Here is a 21,805-nt window from a genome sequence, read left to right on the forward strand (position 1 = left end):
GTGAACGTTTGTAGGTTAATTACTATCTAAATAAACGGAAAAAAGTAGTCAGCTGACTGTTTGGTGGTGGGTTGTACATCAGCTTCACCACGTCTTAACATGCGAAAAATGTTTAGGTATGTGGCGGTAAAGCGCGGTTTAGACGCTACGATAATTTGTAACAATTTATCGTAACGATCGAATCGTTACGATTTATCGTTGCGTGTGAACAGAGGATTGTAGCGATGTATCGGAATTGGAATTGTATTGGAAGGTTGATGGCGGCCGGCTTCAATTTTTGCGAATCGTAGCGATAAATTGGAACGTGTAAACAATAACAGCGATTTATCGCTACGATTTGTGATTAATGTTGCCGACGTGAACCATTTTTGTATCCATTTGGGCTACTTAGACTGTCTCTAGCGTACACGTTTTACATTTGGCGAGTTGCGATCAAGTTTGGGCACCCAAAAAAAATATTTAGCGACACATGGCTACTCATAAATCATAATCGAGATTAAGAGTCTATTGTAAGCAAGCAATGTAAGCAATAAAATGCGAGTGTAATTTATATTAGAACCAAAAGACAAGTTGAAAAGTAAAAAAATAAAAACTGTATTAAACCGTGATCGACAATGAGATTGGAACAAGAAATCGTTACATGTAAACAGTATACGCACTCTTTCGATTTATTGAACGATAAATTGGACAATCAGATCGTTACGATTTATCGAAGCCAAGATCGTAGCGTCTAAACCGCGCTTAACGAAATAACGACGTAACCAGAGTGATGAGGTAACCAAGGAGAATAATAAATAAGAGAATTTTGTAACGTTTGGTAAATAAAAAACTTAGCTACTTTTAACATTTGTCTACGAATATTTCTTCAGTTTCGCTAAAACCCACATTGGTGACTCCGACGTGATCCGCATTATGTTTGTGTAGTTCTGCGTTTAAATTGTTAATTTATATTTTTTTTATATTTGTGCGTGTCACGGTGACTTTTACCTGTCGTATTTGGTGAAAGATTTTCCTTACGGATATATTTCACGAACCATGGAGTTTCTACAGACACAATTGGTACAACTCCAGCACCAAAATGAAGCACTGCAGCAACAACTTCGTCAAATGCAGGAACAGCAACATCATCAGAATGAACAACCGGCGTTGCCATTGGAAGTTAACCGGGTGAGTGTAAAATTACCTCCTTTTTGGAAGGAAAACCGAACCTCTGGTTTGCCCAAGTTGAAGCACAATTTACGCTTGCACGTGCCACTCAGGAGTCTACTAAATACTCCTATGTGATATCGCATTTGGATGAGCGGTACGCAAATGAAGTCGAGGATTTGATCACCACTCCTCCTGCTGATAATCCATACACCACCCTCAAGACTGAAATAATACGTCGTCTGTCCGTCTCAGAAGAGCGTCGTGTACGACAACTCCTTGTCGAAGAAGAACTCTGTGACCGTACTCCTTCTCAATTTCTCCGTCATTTGCGATCTCTAGTCGGCAGTACCACTGGTCAAGACAACCTTCTCCGCACCATTTGGATGCAACGCCTTCCTGCGCACGTTCAAGCCATGTTACAACCTCAAATCGGTCAAACCGGTCTTACTACCGACACGCTCGCCGTTACAGCGGACAAGATCATAGAGATTCAGCCTGGTACGACCTTTAACACTGCTTCTAATTCCGCAGAAGTGCACGCTGCTTCCATTACACCTGGTACCTAATTTCTCAGCGTTTGGACGAACTTTTCCGACAGATCTCAGTTATGCGATCTCGGAGTAATACCCCCTCAACTAACCGTCAAAATCGACATCGTTCTCCGTCAGCCACAAATTCATCAACAATTATTTGCTGGTACCATCGACGATTCGGTGACCAAGCCAACAAGTGCACGAAACCCTGTTATTTCAATTCAACAAACTCCACCGGCAGTCAGTAATGGCGGCAGCCGGCTGTTCAACTGGAGGAAGCCGCTTTCTAGTTGTTGATCGTAAGTTAGGAATTAAATTTCTGCTGGACACTGGATCAGATATATGTTGTTTTCCGCGAAAATTACTACCGGATCGTCGTTGTCGAGTCAGTTACGAACTACGCGCTGCCAACAACTCCACAATTCACACATATGGAATAATTTCTCTCAATCTTGATCTTGGACTTCGACGTGCATTTATATGGAATTTCGTAATCGCCGACGTCAACACCCCTATAATTGGATCAGACATCCTAGCACATTTTGGACTTCTACCAGATTGTCGCCATCAGCGCCTTATCGACAGCATTACTAATTTCTCAATTTCGTGTAAGTGGTCAAATATTATCCAGCTTAGTGTCAAGACAATTATTTCTGATTCGCATAGTCACTCTATATTAGCCGAATTCCCTACGCTTGTTCGACCAGCTGTAGCTGGTACACTCAGAGAAGTCCGACACTCTACAGTGCATTTTATTAAAACCACCCCTGGACCTCCTGTCGTCTGTCGTCCTCGACGTCTTGCTCCTGATCGATTGGTGATTGCCAAGAATGAATTCGAAAACATGATACGCGAAGGGACTGCTCGTCGTTCCGGAGGACCCTGGTCTTCTCCCCTTCACATGGTTCCAAAGAAGACGGATGGTTGGAGACCCTACGGTGACTACCGCGCTCTTAATGCTAGGACTGTACCAGACAGCTATCCCGTACGTCACATCCACGACTTTACGTATCGTCTTCGTGGAAGCACAACATTCTCCGTCATTGATTTAGTGAAGGCATATACCCAAATTCCTGTAAACCCCGACGACATTCCAAACACTGCTATAACAACACCATTTGGCTTATATGAATTTCCATTTTGGTTTGCGTAACGCCGGACAGAAGTTTCAACGATTTATAGACGAAGTTCTCTGTGGCCTGGAATTTTGTTTTCCATACATAGACGACATATTAGTTTTCTCCCAAGATGCCGCGGAACATGAAGATCACCTTCGCACTATTTTTAAACGCCTCTCCGACTATGGTCTGCTGGTAAACGCTTCAAAGACTGTTGGCAACTCGTCGACCGTAACGTTTTTGGGTTATGAAGTATCTGTGGCTGGCATCAAACCTCACCCGGACCGCATTGAAGCTCTTCGAAATTTTACCCGGCCAAACAACGCAAAAGCATTACGTCGTTTCTTAGGTATGATTAATTTTTATCGACAATTTCTTCCTTCTGCGGCAAAGCATCAAGCTCCAATCCACGCTGCCTTGTCTACACTTCGCGGTAATCAGATCGTGAACTGGATAACGGACATGGACAACGCATTCAAAGCTTGCAAGGAAAATCTTGAGCATGCTACGCTTCTTGCACACCCCAATCACGATGCTCAACTCGCTCTCTTCTGTGACGCCTCTAGCACTTCTATTGGAGCTGCTTTTCAGCAGCGTGTCAACGATTCCTGGCAACTGTTAGCTTTCTTTTTCCAAAAGCTTACAAAACGTCAATCAGTGGCCAGTTTACTATCGAGAACTTTTCGCTGTTTACGCCGCCGTACGACACTTTCGTCACATTCTTGAAGCCCAGAATTGTACGATTTTCACCGATCATAAACCGCTGATCTACGCCATGAATCAACGCAGAGAAAAGTTACCTCCAGTACAACAGAATTAACTAACTTTCATCGCCCAATTTACCACAGATATACGACACATTGATGGCTCCGCCAACATTGTCGCTGATGCGCTATTTCGCGTTGACTCTTTATCTGCCGTTGGAGCTCCTGCAGTTGATTTGAGTACACTTGCTCGTCATCAAAAAGAAGACAATGAACTTCAAGAGCTTCTGGCAAGTAACACATCCATCAGACTCCAGTTGATTAAAGTTCCCGGTTCAGATATTCAACTTTATTGCGACACATCAACGCGGATTCATAGACCTTACATTCCAGTGTCACTGCGACATTCAGTGTTCGATTCTCTACACAACCTCAGCCATCCTGGTGCCAGAACATCGGCGAAGCTGGTTTCCCAACGTTTCGTATGGCCTCTAGTCCAGAAAGATTGCCGTACCTGGGCTCGAGCTTGCCAAAAATGTCAACGCGCCAAAATATCAAGGCACAACCATGCACCACTTGGGAACTTCGACCTGCCTTCTAATCGATTTATGCATGTACACATTGATATAATAGGCCCTCTTCCACCTGCAGGACCCTATCGCTATTGCTTGACAGCTGTAGATAGGTATACAAAATGGCCTGAAGTGTACCCTCTCAAGTCTATTACCGCTGAAGAAGTCGCTGAAGCTTTTGTGAACTGTTGGATATCTCGTTTTGGTTCCCCTACGAGGATCACCACGGATCAGGGAAGACAATTTGAATCTGCCCTCTTTCGTGCCCTCAACATTGTTTTTGGTACAGAACGATCACGCATCTGCAGTTACCACCCAGCATCAAATGGCCTAGTTGAAAGATTTCATAGACAATTGAAAGCAGCGCTCATGTGCCACCGCGGAGCTTCCTGGCTTGAGGCGCTACCCATTGTTTTACTTGGAATCCTTAGCGTTGTCAAAGAGGGCCTCCGAGTTTCCCCAGCCGAGCTTGTTTACGGACAAACACTTCGATTGCCCGGCGAATTTTTGGTTTATTCCGATTTTCCCGAGCGTCAAGAAGATGCCGCAAGCTACGTCGTTCGCCTGCGACAACGTATGGCTGATTTACGGCCTGTACCTGCATCTCGTCATGCGAATCCAAAAACCTTCGTTTTCCAAGATCTAGCGACTTGTACACACGTATTTTTACGTGACGACACCGTTAAGCGGCCCTTGCAAACCCCGTACAGTGGTCCATATGCAGTCGTTTGCAGAGATGCTAAGACCGTCACCATCTCTTACAACAACAAGGACATCCGTGTGAGCATCGATCGAGTAAAACCTGCTTATCTCCTTGATACCGAGTCTCCTTTACCTGCACAGCTCTCAGCTTCTCCAAATGTCGAAAACCAACGACCTAGTTATGTGACTCGTTCTGGTCGTTCTGTACGATTCCGTCAACCCTAACCTCCGGTTTCCGCGGGGGGCTCCTGTGGCGGTAACGAAATAACGACGTAACCAGAGTGATGAGGTAACCAAGGAGAATAATAAATAAGAGAATTTTGTAACGTTTGGTAAATAAAAAACTTAGAAAATAAAATAAAATACCTACCTAAACATTTTTCGCATGTTAAGACGTGAAGCTGATGTACAACCCACCACCAAACAGTCAGCTGACTACTTTTTTCCGTTAATTTAGATAGTAATCAACCTACAAACCAAATCTCAGCTTTCTTTTGTTCATCATAATTATACATCTTCGGATGACTGCCGCGACTACACCCACCGCTACTGGGCCAGCTGACGTTCACTACGTTTATTAGCAATACTAAATGAACCATACTACAAAATTTCAGCTTTCTTATTATTGGTCATGAAAAATGGCAGCTGGCTCCCGGACTATACGCGTCGCTTATTTGAGAATGGGCCTTAAGCGACGTGTAGCAGCGCGTCGCAGCGCAGCATTTGCTGCTTCCAGCAGTTTGCGTGCTTGTAAATGGCGAATAATAATAATAATTCTCACTATAGCAGCGCGTTGCAGCAGCAGCGGGGCGCGTCAAAATCTAACTGTCGGCAGAGCGATGCATGAGCGTTGTATGCCGCGTCTAATGAATCCTTTCATTGGCCGCGTCGCTACGGCGGCGCTGCTATGTGAGAATTGAAAAGCAGCATTTGCTGCTGCTGTGGTGATGCATACATGCGCACAAAAACGTTTTATTGACAATAATTGTAGAAAAAGTTCAGTGTACATTAAAAGAAATAATTGTTGCTATGAAAGACTATTCGGACTTTTATAGTATTCTAATAGACTCTCAATAAATGCAATTCGCCTTCAGAAAAACGCGCTTTATAAGTTTTTTGCACCTAGTATTTCCTCTTTTCTCTTTCTTTAGTTTCTCGTTCAACTTCCATCAACATTGCCAAAGCAATCATTTGATGATCACTAGGTGAACTACTCGATTAAGCCATGCTTTAAAAATTAAAACTGGACTAAACCGGGCCATTTGTTCTCTCATCAAAAGGATAATTTGCCGCGCCGCGCCGCGCTGCTAATGTGAGAATTGAACCTTGCAGTGACGCCTTGCTACGCGCTACTACGCGTCGCTTATGTGAGAATCGGCCTTTATGTGACAATGGGCCTTAAATATCAATTTACACTATCTGACATACAACTGTCACTAATCTGCATTACAATTGACGCTTTCTGAAGTTAAGTTGACTAATCCGAATTACATGTGATGATTTCTCAAATTCAATTTGCTATCATGAATCACACTTAACACTTTCTGAAATCTAATTTACTAATCTGAAATACAATTAATGTCTTATGAACTATATCTTACGGTTTCTGAAATACACTTGAAAACTTACACAATACACATTATAGTTAACAAAAATGCATCAAATTCAGGTTTTGGTCATTGAGATATTCCTCTTGGTCCTTTCCCAACGATCTTGGTGGATAAGTAACGATTTTGACACGTTTTGGTCAAAATCCACGTGGTCGCCAAAAATGCATCCAAATTTTGGTCATTGAGATAATGCTCTTTTTTCCCAACGAGATTGGTGCATAAATAACGAGTCTGACATGTTTTGATCAAAATCCATGTAGTCGCCAGAAATAGATCAAATTCATGTTTTGGTCATTGAGATGATGCTCTTGGTCTTTTTCCCAACGATCTTGGTGCATAAATAACGATTTTGGCATATTTTGATCAAAATCCATGTGGCCTCAGAAAAATAATTTAACATCTTTAAATTACACACATGCGGTTATCAAATGTGCACGTGATGTATTCTTTCAGCATCAAGATAATGCGTTTGAAACCTTTTAAAACTCTAAATTCATGTATAAAGTATAATTTTGGCTACATTTTGCTCTAAAACTTTCGACCTATACCACAGAGAAGAGCTATATTAAATTATTACACATCTAAGAGTGATAGAGAATAATGTAGGGAAAGTCCGAACTCGATACATGACCTAGGGAATGAAATATGTTGATTTCTATTATATTGAGCCCGCAGTTTTTCCTGTTCCGGATTTACTCGAAGTCCTATAACTTTTGTACCTGTTGAACCAGCTTCCTGAAAATCAATAGCGTCTGTCCTTAATATCCAAAGTACCCGTACACCTTCAACACAATCGTCCACTTTGAAAAAGTGTTAGAGCACACACGGACGGACGGACAGACGGACGGACGGACAGACGGACGGACGGGCGAACCTGTGGATCCTTAATAAAGCATATCTCAAATTATAACAATACGCTGTTCATGTAGAAGCAAATTGAAACTATATGCCAAAAATGGGTGCGTCTGGGCCAGAACTTCCACTTTTGACTTATGAGTACCTTTTCCGATACTGGGTTCTCGAGATTTGAGAATCTGTAACCGATCTCGCTTACAAAGGGTTCGGTGGAAGGATGGGGAGGAGCGATTTTCTTGGCCAAGACCACTCACTGGAGTACCATTAAGGGTAGGAACACTTTAGACCCCCCCCCCCCCCCTAGGAATATCGTAGGTACTAAAAACAAGTTCTAGACTATTCATTTATATTTTCGTAATAGATTAAACAGAAATTTTGTTGAAATTTTAAATAGGTACTTATTAGACAGCTCTTTTACCTAAACGGGGAACAAAGTAATAACCTTGATTTTCTTTTGCTCTGCCTGCTCTCAATTCAACATCACCAAACCAATTTTCTGCGTTGTCGTCACCTAATTCTCTACCAAGGCGAGGTATAAAACTCACACCCCTCTTCTTTCCTCCTATAAAAAATACATTAGCCGCATTAAGTAAAATACTGCTATAGATATCTACCAAAAGTGAGGACTGTCCATGGAGATACATCCGCAGCTTCAATTATACCTTTCACTTGCTCATTATAATCAGGAAAACTCATCAATTTATGGGAGACCTACAAATTTTTGGACTTTGTACACTTACCGTACCTACTATTCGTTGCATGCTCACCTCGTTGCGTTCGTCTGCAATCGCCATAGATACTACTGTTAGCAGGATAGCACACGTTGCGTAAAACTGCTTCATTGTGTCTGATAGACTCTATATGTTGTGAACTGCTTTTATATATCAAAATGTCTTTGCAACGGTATCCCTCACCCTTACAATTTGCATAAATCGACGATCTATCACTTTTAAATCCTCCAAAGTCTAATTTAGTAGATTAATATTGTTCGCATTACACTCCACTGATTACTTACCAAACATGTCTGTTTTTACAAAATTGGTTGTTTAATAGAACGTTTTCTTTCGTTCCTTGAGGTGGGTCTCCATAAATGATTTTTTCCTGAAATACCTTTGTTCCAATTTCATCACAATTTAATATAACAAATTTGGAAAAACAATTAAAACCGCGACTACACATTTCACGTTAATATAGTCACAGATTAATTAGTGATATAGTTTACCAAATACAGTGTGGCAAGTTAACGGCGGGAAAGGGAAAAAACATGGGAAAATACATTTTCGCCACATAAATTAAATTAAATATACGTCAAAGGTAAATAATGAAACGTGATCGCTGTTTTTTAGGTAATTCCAAGGCATAAGTATCTGATTTATTGTAAAATGAACCTTTTTATTTTGTCGATTTCGACGGTTTCGAAAAACGGAACATTATAAGTAATAGTATGAACAGATATAGTATTTTTTTCTCTAAAAGAAACGTATTTAGACCCAGACGCACCGCATGCTTTGATTTTTCGATTTGTGCACCACTTTCATTTGTATTTTAAATTATGTTAATGAGCTCCTTATCACAATGCGTTTTTGAAACACTGCAGTGTTAATTTTCTTCGAAAAAAGATAGGGTTATTGGGAAATTTCTTCAACTTGGTCTCGCTCGGAGAAACTATCAACATTTTCATTTGATGTATTTGGGAAAATTGAAGGAAGAATTAGCCTTTTACCTACGCGAAAAACGTTTCTGTTTTAATGTCGTTGTTTTTAAGGTTAGGTATAGACTGCATCACATTCATAACATTTTAGCATTGGAAATGTTTATGTTTTGTATGGGTATGAAGTTACCAGATTTGTGAAGCAGAAAAAAGACAGTGGTGTCGCGTCTTAGTGTTGATGGTACCGTACTCGACTGCAATCGGTAGATTCAGGAAGAGTCGCGGATACTGTCGATACGGTACTTACTTAACAGTGCGCAGGGGTTTTGTTAATTCGAATTTAAAATTCTCGCACATCGCCCGTGATAGGATTACAAGTATGCTACACCGCTTATTATTCAGAAAGTTTACGTTTGCGACACGAGCGAGCTTGTGAGGGAGTTGAGCAAGATTATTCCGTGTGAATAAGGGTTATTTATGGCTGTATTGGTTATACGGTTATCATTTCCATTTTTCCAATGTTGCAAGGATTGCGAAATCTGTGAATTTTTTTACAAAACAACTTCAGCGTCTCATTTTTATTTAATTATATAAAAGTAACACAACTAACTAACACAAAGTTACATAAAATCACTATAAAACACCCAAATTAAATCTCGTAACATTGACGTGGGTCAAATTTCGTTTCACAAAACGCACAACTGCTCTGTGATGGCGCTGTAGAGCTTCATGAATTTGACTTTGCTAGCAATCCAGTTATTTTTTCATCCAAGTATATAGCATCCTTGCGTTTTCCCTATACGGTCTGATAGTTATGACACGTGTTTGTCTAAGCCTTCCTCGCGGTAACATACACTGCGCATGTCTGAAACACTTTCGTATAGGTTTGTTTTTAAGAAAAATGTTAAGGCGCGTCCAGACTTGAGCACGCACGCGAATGAGGCAGCCCGAGGACGCACGGTATGTATAGATTGCCTCGAGGTGCCTTTGGGAGATGCAAAATAGCAAACGAACGAGGCAAAGCGAGCCACATGTTTGAAACTGTTCCAGTCGTCCTCGGGCACTGCAATGGCTGACGATGTTGCGTATGCTAGTGCGAGTTTTCTCGTTGTAAATTTGTTATTTGTGTTGGTAGAAAACACGTCCACATTGAGCACGTACCGCGCACGCACCGAGGACGAATCTCTTTGATGTACCGACCGACGATGGACATACCGAGGACGATCTGAGGCATGTGCCTCGCCTTAAAGGTTGATTCTCACTTAACATAACGTTTCCATACCATATCCTTTCCATAACCATTCCGTAAATTATTATACCTACGAAATTGACCTTTAAGTGATATGTGCGTAAGACATTTAGCCGCGCGCTAATACACATTCTACTTTCCGTTCACATATGGAAGGCGAATGTGTATTAGCGCGCGACTGAATGTCTTACGCTCATATCACTTAAAGGTCAATTTCGTAGCCTATAATAATTTACGGAATGGTTATGGAATGGATATGGTATGGAAACGTTATGTATAGTGAGAATCAGCCTTAATTCGGCGTCCACACTCACGTGCTCATGTGTCCTCGGGCTGCCTCATTCGCGTGCGTGCTCAAGTCTGGACGCGCCTTAAAAGATGAACATTTTAAACCTACAAATAACCTAATGTCCAACTCTGCTGAATTGAGTAGGTAGGTATACATTTTTGAAAAAAAATAATTTTTTTTACAAAGAAGCGAACCCGAGACGCCCGAGTGCGAGTAGGGTATCCTTGCCACTATAGTCTGTTTCACCTTGACTTTAAAGTACAGGCTCGGATGATCATTTTGATCAACAACCACGCCAGGTGAGACGGACCATTATGGCATACATTCATCGTGACTGAATTCTAAAATAGTTGCCGGGGATGGATCAAATATGACATTTCTTTTCGCATTTGTAGTGAATCATACGGCGCGGACGATGTAGACTAAAATTTAATGGCGCGTAGAGTGTACCTCAAAAATTTCAATGTTTGCTCTTATACACATTACACACTCCAGTATACAGGATGTTACATATGAGTATGTAAAAAAAATTGGGTGAGGGGATAAAACAAACATTTTTTCCAAATAAATCGAGGGTCTAACGTGTTTCGTTTGGGAAGCACCCTCAAAGAAGTGGTGAAACTTGCATTTCTTCTTTAACTTTTTTCAACCAGAAGAGTTACAACGACTGCTGGCACGTCTTTGTAGGATTTTGAGCCTGATTTTGAGGTATCCCCTTTCCGAGTTTGAAACATTTTTTCCAAAATTCCTACCCATAGAGGACGCACCCCTAATTGGGGAAAAAATCTGATTTCGACGAAATTTGGTACCTGGGGGTTTTTGAACATGAAAATCACGAATCTGAAATTACAGGTTTTAAAAATCAAAAGACCGACGAACGGACAAAGTGGCTACGCTAGCGCATTTGATACCGACTTTGTGGTTCAATGGTAGAGCGTTGGGCTATAAAGCCGAAGGTCGGGTTTTCGAACCTGGACTGATGTAAACATTTTTCAGAGATTGACATTTCCTTAGATCAGCTTCGAGCAATCTGCCGGCTACTCCGAATTAGGTTTTCCAGCAGTTTTCCTAATTCGTAAGGTAAATACAGGAGCAGTATAGAACAACTTCATACCTTAAAAGTTCAATACTGCCTCAACCTTTGTTTATTAATTGGGGACATATCAGGGACCGCCATCTTGAATTTTATTTTGCTACCCTTTTTGACTTAGTCCTATCAAAATGAGAAACTATATTCATCATTCATATTAAACTTTCTTTCATCTTTTATTTTTGTGTATGGAGAAGTTTACTGCGTATAATGCTACGTTTACACGCGCGGCAAGCAGCCTGGCAAGCATCTCAGTAAGCTGCTTGGCGAATCCCCGCGTACAAAGCAAACTGTTCACACGCGTCTGAGCACAACTCAGAACAAGCTCACAACCAAACATGGCGGACGTAGATGTTATTGCAGCTGTTCCGTTCGATTTGACATATGTACCTACTTTTATTGGAAAAAACGGTGAGCAGAGGCGAGCAACCCATTTACATGCTCGTGCTCGTGATCGTGCCCGTTGAATGTCGCTTTGAACGAAAGCGTGTAAACGTAGCATTAGAAATCGGTACTGCAAGTCGTGTACGAGTACGGACAATAAAATTAGATAATAAACATTTTCGCACTACTTACTTGTTTATACCTCACATTGGGGCTGATAGATATGGAAAACCATTAACGTGAAATCAGATGAGGTTTTAAATACTTTTACGAATTTTATTCTGATGGAGTAGGTGCCTAGTTGTAGGCGCATCCATGCTTATAGCAAAGAGTAACCATAACACCCACTTAAAACACGTTTGAGTGTCACTGGCTTGACGCTTTTAAGTGGGTGTTTCCCATTCCGAGACCAACATACCTTAACTATTGCTTTCTCTTTTTGCTGCAACAACCTCCATTTTAAACGTCTGTAACGTCCAGTGTAATTCTTAGTTCACCGCCCGCGGTTCGTAAAACTTGATACGCACTTGCCCTCTACCTCAAATGTCATGTTTTAAATAAGGAAAGATGTATAACCTCATGCGCGCTGTGAATATAAGCGCTAATCCGATATGCGAACTTACTCATTTTATTGACTATACATGGGGGCCACGGTCCGTATACTAAACGGTTGCGTCACTCGGTGCAGTTTGTAGGCGCGGAGGGAGAGGGGAACTTACCGCTTGTGACGTACTCTAGCCGCCTGTCGTAGAGTTTCTAACGTTTCTGTAAGCTTGACGTTTGTACAATTGCCATCGTGCACACTGCACAGGTGTATTGTATGCGTCGCTCACCCTCATTTGCAACGTTTTTTTTATTATTGTGTTAATTTTCTTTCAAGATATTTGATTATTGGTTATCTATAAGTATAAATTAACCTGGTAGCGTACCGTGTATGTGTGTACCCACGAATCATGTGCTTCATTTTAGACTGTTCATGATCCAAATATTACTTGAAAGGTGCTTTTGCTGTTTCTTTTGGTAAGTGCACGACTCAAGAATAGGTACACATAGGAGGAGTTCAGTCACAAACACGCGTACAGAAGAATTTTATATACAAAGATAATTAAGTAGGTATGCATATAAATCCTTTCATTCCATAAGTAAAACGGTGGTTTTATTAGTAAATAAACATGTACCAAACGTCGACGATATTATGCACTGGCCACTGTGGTAACGTCCAAATAAAGTTTTTTTGCCTTTAGAATGATTACCAAATGCATGTAGTACTCGTACATGCGGATTGTGTGTGGGAGGGGCTTATTGCGGGCTCAAGTACGTCACAACGGCAGAGCGTTTTATTGGTTGTATGGAAGTGAGGCAACCTTAGACCATATAGTACATGGATTGCTAATTGTAACGAAAATATGGTCAAGGACATCGCCTGGGTATGTGAGTTGCAGGGTAAACGAGTCTTTCCGAATGTTCGATTAGACACGATTTGAGACTGTCAACCTATAAATTAACAAACGTCAATGAATTAATCGCCTAGATATGCCAAAAAGCAAACCTATTCTTACTTGTGGACGGATAGACGATAATCAATAGTATTTAAAGCTTCCCATACGGCCGTACTACGCAGTTAATATAAAAGCCACTCTTTACGCGATCCTAGTAGTGTTTACACGACTTTAGTTTACCCTGAGATTCACATACCCTAAAGTCACTAAATATAGAAAGTACCGCAATCCATTGGGCTCGTGTGTTAGAGAGAGAACGCATGATTTTTGCCCAAAAATGGCGGAAGTTACCAGATTCTAGTAACTTTAATGTTAGGGATTGTTCCACCTGTTTGGAGATATCTGTATATATTTTTATAAAACATGACAGTACTATGAAGTGAGGTTATAAAAAATGACAGCTATTCAAATTTTATTTGTCAATTTTTTTAAGTTGGCAGCAAATTTGCCCAAAAATGGCGGATGATTGCGGTACTTTCTATATCTAGTGACTTTAACATACCCACGACTACAGTGCCCTCTATCCGTGACCACGTCACCACCCATCTTGTATTGAAAGCATAGGACTAATAGCAGTCCATGTACTATATGGTCTAAGGAGGCAACCGTTTAGTATACGGACCGTGCATGGGGGCAGCCATGATGTGCACTTACTTGGCGCAAAATTCAAATCAACTAATAAACAAGCATTAACCTCACGTTTTCTAAATAAATTACTGTAACATATGTCATTTTCCAAGGCTGCAATAGTCTCAAAACTTGAGCACTAGGAAAAATTCCTTAGAAAATAACTAAAACGTGCACATCATGGCGGAGCCCATGCTTGGGCCATTTCTACCTCTATGCAACTGTTTGATCAGCAATCCATCTTAGTTTACAAGTTCGTGCTACTGAGGTACCGCCCTGGATAGTTTTTACTTTTGGTAGTTATCTAAGATAGTATTACATACTTAAGGTGTCTATGAATCGTGTATAGGTGGAATGAAGAGTGGTGTGACCTTTATACCTCGCCTTGGTAGAGAATTAGGTAATCAAGCCATTGAAAATTGGTTTGGTGATGATGAATTGAAGGCGGAGCCTTGACTAGGCAGATCAAAGCGAACGCAGGTTATTATTATGTTCCCCGTTTGGGGAAAAGAGATGAGTAGTAGTTATTAAAAAATTTAAAAGCTTACCGTTTTAATCTATTACCATGAAATAAATGGATAGTCTAAAACTGCATATATTTTCATTTCCTATACGATATCACAGACAACATAGTATATTATGTTATTTGTGGCGATATTGGGTGCGTTCACCAGAACCAAACGTGTTTGCGCTTTGATTACGTTTGCAAACACAAACTGTTTAGGTGCTGGTGAACGATAGGGTGCGTTTGCCAGAACGAAATGTTTGCAAACCGTTTGCGCTTTTTACATAAGTACGTTTACTGAACGCGTTGCTAGTTGTTAAACTGTTTGCAAGCGGACGCCATTTTTTGAATCGCATTTTAAACTCGCTGAAAGTCACAAACATGTTTGTAATTTTGTAAGGAATATATATTTGATTAAACCATCGGCATATAGGTTTATGCGCAAAATTGGAGTAAATTGTATAATTGCACATTGCACACAATGCGCTTTAAAGTTGTAAGAGATAAATCGAATAATTGAATTATGAATGAAGATGGGAGCATTCCATGTGTACAGGCTGATTCAAATTCGAGGGCCACCATGGGGATCTCGGGAATTGTAAGAAATAGAAGTAGGTAGTTTAAATTTGGCAAAGTTGAGTATTTTGATACTTAACAAAATGTCGTTTTGAAACTGAAAAAATTCCGGAGATATCCAGAAAAAAATGACATTTTACAAAATCGTTTTTATTTGTTAACTAAGTTATTTAAAAAGACATTTCAAAATAAACGTCACGTCATTGTGACCACCTTTTTCCGTATACAAGATGCTTATAGTTTTAAAGTTTAGGTCTGACGTTTCGTCTCCAATTAACCATCATCAGCTTTGTTTTTTCTTATGGAAGTCATTTTTACTTTTTGTGTCATTTTATAGAGCTTTTTCCTATTAATAAATGGCACTGTTAATCCGTAAAAACGCAAGAAACTGCGAACGTATACAGCCCACGACAAAGTTGCCAGACAAAAAATAAGATATTTTAACATTACTTCAGCCTACCACGACCAGTTTTCTTTTTATTGTCGACAAGGGTTTCATAATTATCCCGAAATTTCCGATCCAAGTCTTGATGTGACACATCATGCCCTTTTCCTTGAAACATGTCTTATATTTCTGACCAATAATTTTTTCTTTTCCTTTTTGAATCTCAAAAGTCAAATTTTCAATCCTTGGCGAGTAATAACTTTGTAGTGAAATTTTTCCACACCAAACTTCTCTTCTCTCTTTACTAATGATTAACACAAGTATCTCTACAACCTATATCAGATACTGGCTGAGTGCTCTCGATTTCAGTGGGACTTGTACTGACCCCTTCATATGCGGTTTATGAAGGCTCCAAAACGGCACAAACGATTTGCTCGTGCCCTAGTAGATTGCTGTCCATCAAACCCTGCCTTGCAACACTAACTATCCGTTTTTCACCTATACAAATCTTAAATCTTTCTCTCGATCTTTCCTTAAAATGACTAAGTATACTTATGTGGTGAGTTTATTAAATTTATTAAATGTAACAATCTGAAAATAAAAACTTCTCACAAAGCTGGTACAATTTATGGATAAAAATATTTACTCAAGGATCCAGTGAATGTGCAGTTAATACTCCCATCTTGATTTTCTATATATGACAATTCAATTCATCTCGTATAGTAGGATGTATTTAAGCTGTAGAAAGGTTGCCATATTTTTATTGAAATGTACAAAAAGAATACAAAACGGTTTTTTTCAGAATTCACTCAAATTAAATTTGACATGTGTGGTTTCCAGGCAAATTGCGCGCTTAGGACAAATGCGCATGCCCGATCAAAATGTTTGTGATTTTCAGCGAGTTTAAATTATGCAGAGACTTGCTATAACTAGACTGCGCTTAACCATTGAATAAAAACACTATAAGAAGCCTAAGCCCGTGGAAATAAAGCGCGACAGAGATTGAACTGAGAATATAATGGAAACACTGTCAATAGTGTCGATTCTTGAACTGAGAAGAATGAGAATTTGCTTTCCTCCTATTTACCGCAAAGATAGTTCGGTGATCACAACCAATGCGGGTGCAAGGGGATTTGTCGCGCTTTCTTCCATAAGCGTTATAGGCTTCTTATAGTGTTTTTATAATTTATTCAATGGCTTAACGTATCTAAGGTGTTGTCGACACAGTATGCAACACACAATGCACCGCGGGGCAAAAACCGCTGAGATGATATGCAATATAATGAAATAAGCTGTTATTTTGGATGTTCCGTTCATTAATCATCCTCGTGATTAGCTCGAATTAGTGAACAGATAAATTTCTATTGAGAATAAACCAATAAACTTAGGTTAGCTTATGCCTATCAACATGTACTCTGTCGATAAATTTTTAAATAATATGCTGATTTTCAACGGATAAAAGTTTAAAGGGCCAATGGATCAGAGCCATTCGAAGAGAAAAATTTACTCCACCATAGTGCATTTGCGGGGAATGAAGCCGATTTTAGAAAGGTACCTACGAAGGTGTTAAACAATAATGCAATACCGAGCGTTTTCGACTTTCCCATTCACTTAAAATATTAAGTATATTTCAGGTTTTGTTACAAGAAAAATAGCTAAGTCTGTTAAATATTCCATATGTGCAGATGCGATATTCGCATCAGAGAGTCATTCAAAGCTTTTAACTAGAAAAAATCGTGGAGGATTGTTGCACGTATCAAGCGATGCATTAAAAATTTGCCAAATTGCTGAAAATGTGTTCAGGTTTTTCATTCAATCCACACCACACCGCGTTGTAAACAAAATGGTTATCAGCAGTCTAAGAAAAATAAATAACAGTTACAGCCCATTTGGGTTTTTGGATAGGCATATATTGAATCAAAATCCGCTAAATAATCATATCTTACTACTTGCATCTTTAGTTTTAAGAGTATATTTTCCCATACGCGTTCACCACCAAAATACACATATAAATCAAATTAGGACTAGAGTTAGGCAGTTATATACCAATTTAGTTCAAATAAAATACCAATAAATTCGATTAAAACAGTTAACAGCTATATGTTATCTTTTTTTGCTACTAAAATTTTAAATTTAGAATAAACATGGCTAAAGCAAAGAGTGTTCGTTGTACTCTTTGGCTAAAGCAAGCTGCAGAACGTACGTCTGCCCCGCGATGAACAGTTGGTTGCCTATCCTATCTTGACAACAGGCGTTTATAGTAAAATCTACGTTACGCGCGGTCTAGTTATAACAAGTCTCTGAAATTATGATTAAAAAAATGGCGACCGCTTGCAAACAGTTTGACAATTAGCAATTAGCAATGCTTATGTAAAAAGCGCAAACGGTTTGCAAACAGTTGGTTCTGGTGAACGCACTCAATAAGCTATTATTCCTTTATATTCAAACATTATACTCTTATACCCGTAGGAGTTGATTGCAGTTTGAGTTTTCATGGCAATGTGTTGTAAGAGGATACCATTTAAAGAAGTCGAAGTTCTGTCCGAAACGTCTCTTTGGGTGGTGCCAAAAACCTTAGAAACATTTCTATTAGAGAATGACTAAGAGGACTACGCATACGCTTCCTAGGGAATTAGGTCCAAAGGTTCTTAAACAGAAAAGAAGGGTGCAGGGTGAATTCAAAGAGGAACTAAGGTCAAGATAGTTCTTCCAATGTACAGTGTGTAAAGCGATGGGGTATACAAGAGGGAATTTTTTTTAAATATTGATTTATGAAAAAAATTTATTCTTCATGATATTTTTTGCTTGCTTTGAAAGTACCAATAACGTTTCGATAATCTAAAATTTATTTATAGAAATCTGGAAAAATAATAAAATTAATTTTTTTAATTGAAAGTTATCATTCTACATTATAATTAAGATAGAGTATTGCTATCAAACCACAAACAATCGAAACGTTATTACTCGCGTTATTAGTACTTTCAAAGCAAGCAAAACATATTATGAAGAATAAATTTTTTTCATAAATCAATATTTACAGAAAAAATTCCCTCTTGTATATCCCATCGCTTTACACACTGTATAATATAGTACTTTGTACACCAAGGCGGGAAAGTGGTTGTTTTCCGGGGCGAAGGAAGATATCGCCAGGCGAGGCGAAGCGGTGTATCCTATACTACATTTAAAATTACTCCCTCAACAACAAACAAGTTCGGTAAGTTAATTTTTCCGCATGAGCACTTTGTTTGCAGCACGACCGTAGGAAGGGCTGGGGAGTGCTGCATTTAGTGCGAATGTGGGAATAGTATATTGAAAGACAAGTGTTACAATGCGACCTATTGTAATACGACTATCTTGTGGCACGAGTGGCGACGCGAAGCGTAGCCACGAGTGTCCGCAAGATAGGAGTATTACAATAAAGCATTGTAACACGCGTTTTTCATACTATTTTTTCTATTTCGGTGCTTTAATTTAATTAAAAAAATCATTATCAGAAACTATAGGGAACATTAGAACTAACATGTTTTATGTTGGGAACACTTCTTATGCCGTTAAGTTTTAGGTTGGTAGCGTAGTAAGACTGACATTTTGAAGTTCAAACATGGAAGTACCCAACGAAGTACCTACTTGTACTAACTAGTAACTGCCAACTTAAGAGATGAGTTACCAAAAAAAAAACGACTATAATCACTGTCTTTGTACAACTGTTTTCGGCCGAAAACAGTTGTACAAAATCATCATTGTGACACCGAAATAGAAAAAATTCTTTTTGTACTCATTGAATGGAAAGATAATGTTTCCAAGCATCCTCGATGCACGGGAAAACGACTTTCCCGCATCGCGTTGTTTTTTAGTTTCCGCTGGAGAGAAGGGGTTATGCGCGTTCTTCGGTTGGTAGTACTTATTGAAGTCAACGAACGTCATGTCATGGTTAACTGTCATCTGCTGTAAAATCAATTAAACCGTGGGTTGAGGGTATTTAGTGCGATTAATCGGAAACAGACGTACACTAAGTTTTACGCAAATGTATAAACAAGAACTTATAACGCAATCAAATTATTTTTCAGAATTGGAACTCAAGAAAAAGTAAAATTTATTGTTAAAACGTCTTAAAATGTGACCAGTGATATTCTGCAACTATTCGCATATGCAGTTTAAGAAAGCACATATTAACACACACAAAGCTTCCAAGGATTTTAAATGTAACGAGTGTATTTACGCAACTCAAGATACTCAGTGCAAACGATGCAATGCCGTGACCAGTAGCACTCATTGCAAAGGCAAAATATGTATTAACCAAAGATGTGGAAGTTTTAAATGTGACCAGTGCATTATTAAAAGTGGGTAGTTACAAAATTATGTTACCAACCAAACATATGATTGTGTTACCAACTCATGATTAAAAAAAAGCTAATTTACAAAACTTTATTAATTTTGACCTTTTTTACGCAATTCGTTACAAAAAATATTGTACCTAACTCTTTCGGAAAGAATTTTCCCGCATTCGCACTAAATGCAGCACTCCCTACGGTCGTGCTGCAAACAAAGTGCTCATGCGGGAAAATTAACTTACCGAACTTGTTAGGTAAATAACTATTCCGAAAGAGTTAGATACAATATTTTTTGTAACGAATTGCGTAGAAAAGGTCAAAATTAATAAAGTATTGTAAATTAGTTTTTTTTAAATCATGAGTTGGTAACACAATAATGTTTGGTTGGTAACATAATTTTGTAATACCATATACAGGGTGGTGACTTGCGTAACGCATCATAGGGATTTCAATGTAAAATTCATAACATGTGATTATTGGCTCCCCAAATTATTTTAGAGCAAAAATGTATTAAGGTTTTTTGTAGGAAAAAATTTTTACGTCAATCAACCCTATTAGTTTTCAATTTTTGCATAATAAAGACGGAAAATTGGAAAATAAAACCCCCATCTTTTTCAATAATCGATGATGCCATGGAATTTTATCATACAAAAACTACGTCAATATCCGTCATGCCATGGAATGTCTGCTATTAAACAAATCAAATTCTATCAAAAAGTATTATATTTAGAACAGCGAATTCAACATAAAGAAAGACCAAATTACTAAAAACGGTTTCCTAATATAACAATTTACAATAAATGTTCGAATAAGTCACCATTAACTGCAATACAGTAACCAAGTCGATCATAAAAGCCATTTCGAACTGCTGCTAATTGATAACTGGATATCTTTTTGTTTTAGAAAATTCCATGGCATCGCAGATTATTGAAAAAGATGCGGGTTTTATTTTCCAATTTTCCGTCTTTATTATGCAAAAAATTGAAAACTAATAGGGTTGATTGACGTAAAAAAATTTTTTCCTACAAACATTTTTGCTCTAAAATAATTTGGGGAGCCAATAATCGCATGTTATGAATTTTACATTGAAATCCCTATGATGCGTTACGCAAGTCACCACCCTGTATATAAGAGAAGTATATGCGGTGTACCCCTATGAAAGAGAGGGGACCCGTAATAGAGAGCGCGCGCGTGAAGCAAATTGCAATCATACTGCCACCACCAGTGGCGCTCGCTCGGGTATTACATTAGGAAATTACAATTTATTTATACTGCCATCATGGTACGATTAACCTGTGTGTACAGTTGTCGGACATAACATAATATTGGGTTCTTATTTGAATAGAGAGACAAAAAACGCGATAAACGTAAACATACGACTCGACTTTGATCGTTTCGGAAACTGGGTGCGCGATATAAACGCAATATTATTCAAAGTATACTTACATAAGTATGTATATTCTGTTTTTTTAACTAGGAAGACGGATTTAAAAGTTCCCGCAAAAAATCTTAGTTTCTATTGGCTCGCGCTGCGCCCGTTTTACACCCAGGTAAAATTACTATTGACATGATTTAACTGTCAAATTTAATCGCGATTCTCATCCTTAACTGTTATACTTATTTTTGAGTTTTCGTGTGTTCCGAGTCCTTTTGCATAAATTTTAACAAAGTAAAACAGTTCGTTTATGAACTAAAGTTGATATTTCGCGTCCTAAGTGTACTGGCATTGGTGATGGATTCAACTCCAAGTACCAGTAAAGCAAGCTTGTCTCCTTTGAAAAAAAGTTGTCGCTTAAACTTAGGTCATTTTATCAGTCTCCGAAAAGCAGTTTATTATAAACACTTATAAACAAATGTTATCTGATACTCCGGATATGAATTTTGCTACGCTTGTGTTGAAGATTACATCTACCACAGGTAACGTAAATAATGATGTAGGTATATATTTGGTTATTATAATTAATAATAAATTAATA

General features: G+C 38.9%; 1 protein-coding gene across 1 annotated transcript; it reads left to right on the forward strand.

Annotated features, from left to right (window-relative positions):
* The first annotated feature begins 1,035 nt into the window (after positions 1 to 1,035).
* LOC116176103 lies at positions 1,036 to 1,715 on the forward strand. The gene is made up of 2 exons (XM_031494576.1): positions 1,036 to 1,167; positions 1,260 to 1,715. The coding sequence occupies exons 1-2, from the start codon at positions 1,036 to 1,038 to the stop codon at positions 1,713 to 1,715; spliced, it is 588 nt and encodes a 195-aa protein (XP_031350436.1).
* The last annotated feature ends 20,090 nt before the right edge of the window (positions 1,716 to 21,805 follow it).

This window comes from Photinus pyralis, unplaced genomic scaffold, assembly GCF_008802855.1.
Source record: "Photinus pyralis isolate 1611_PpyrPB1 unplaced genomic scaffold, Ppyr1.3 Ppyr1.4_LG7, whole genome shotgun sequence".
Taxonomy (NCBI): Eukaryota; Metazoa; Arthropoda; class Insecta; order Coleoptera; family Lampyridae; genus Photinus; species Photinus pyralis.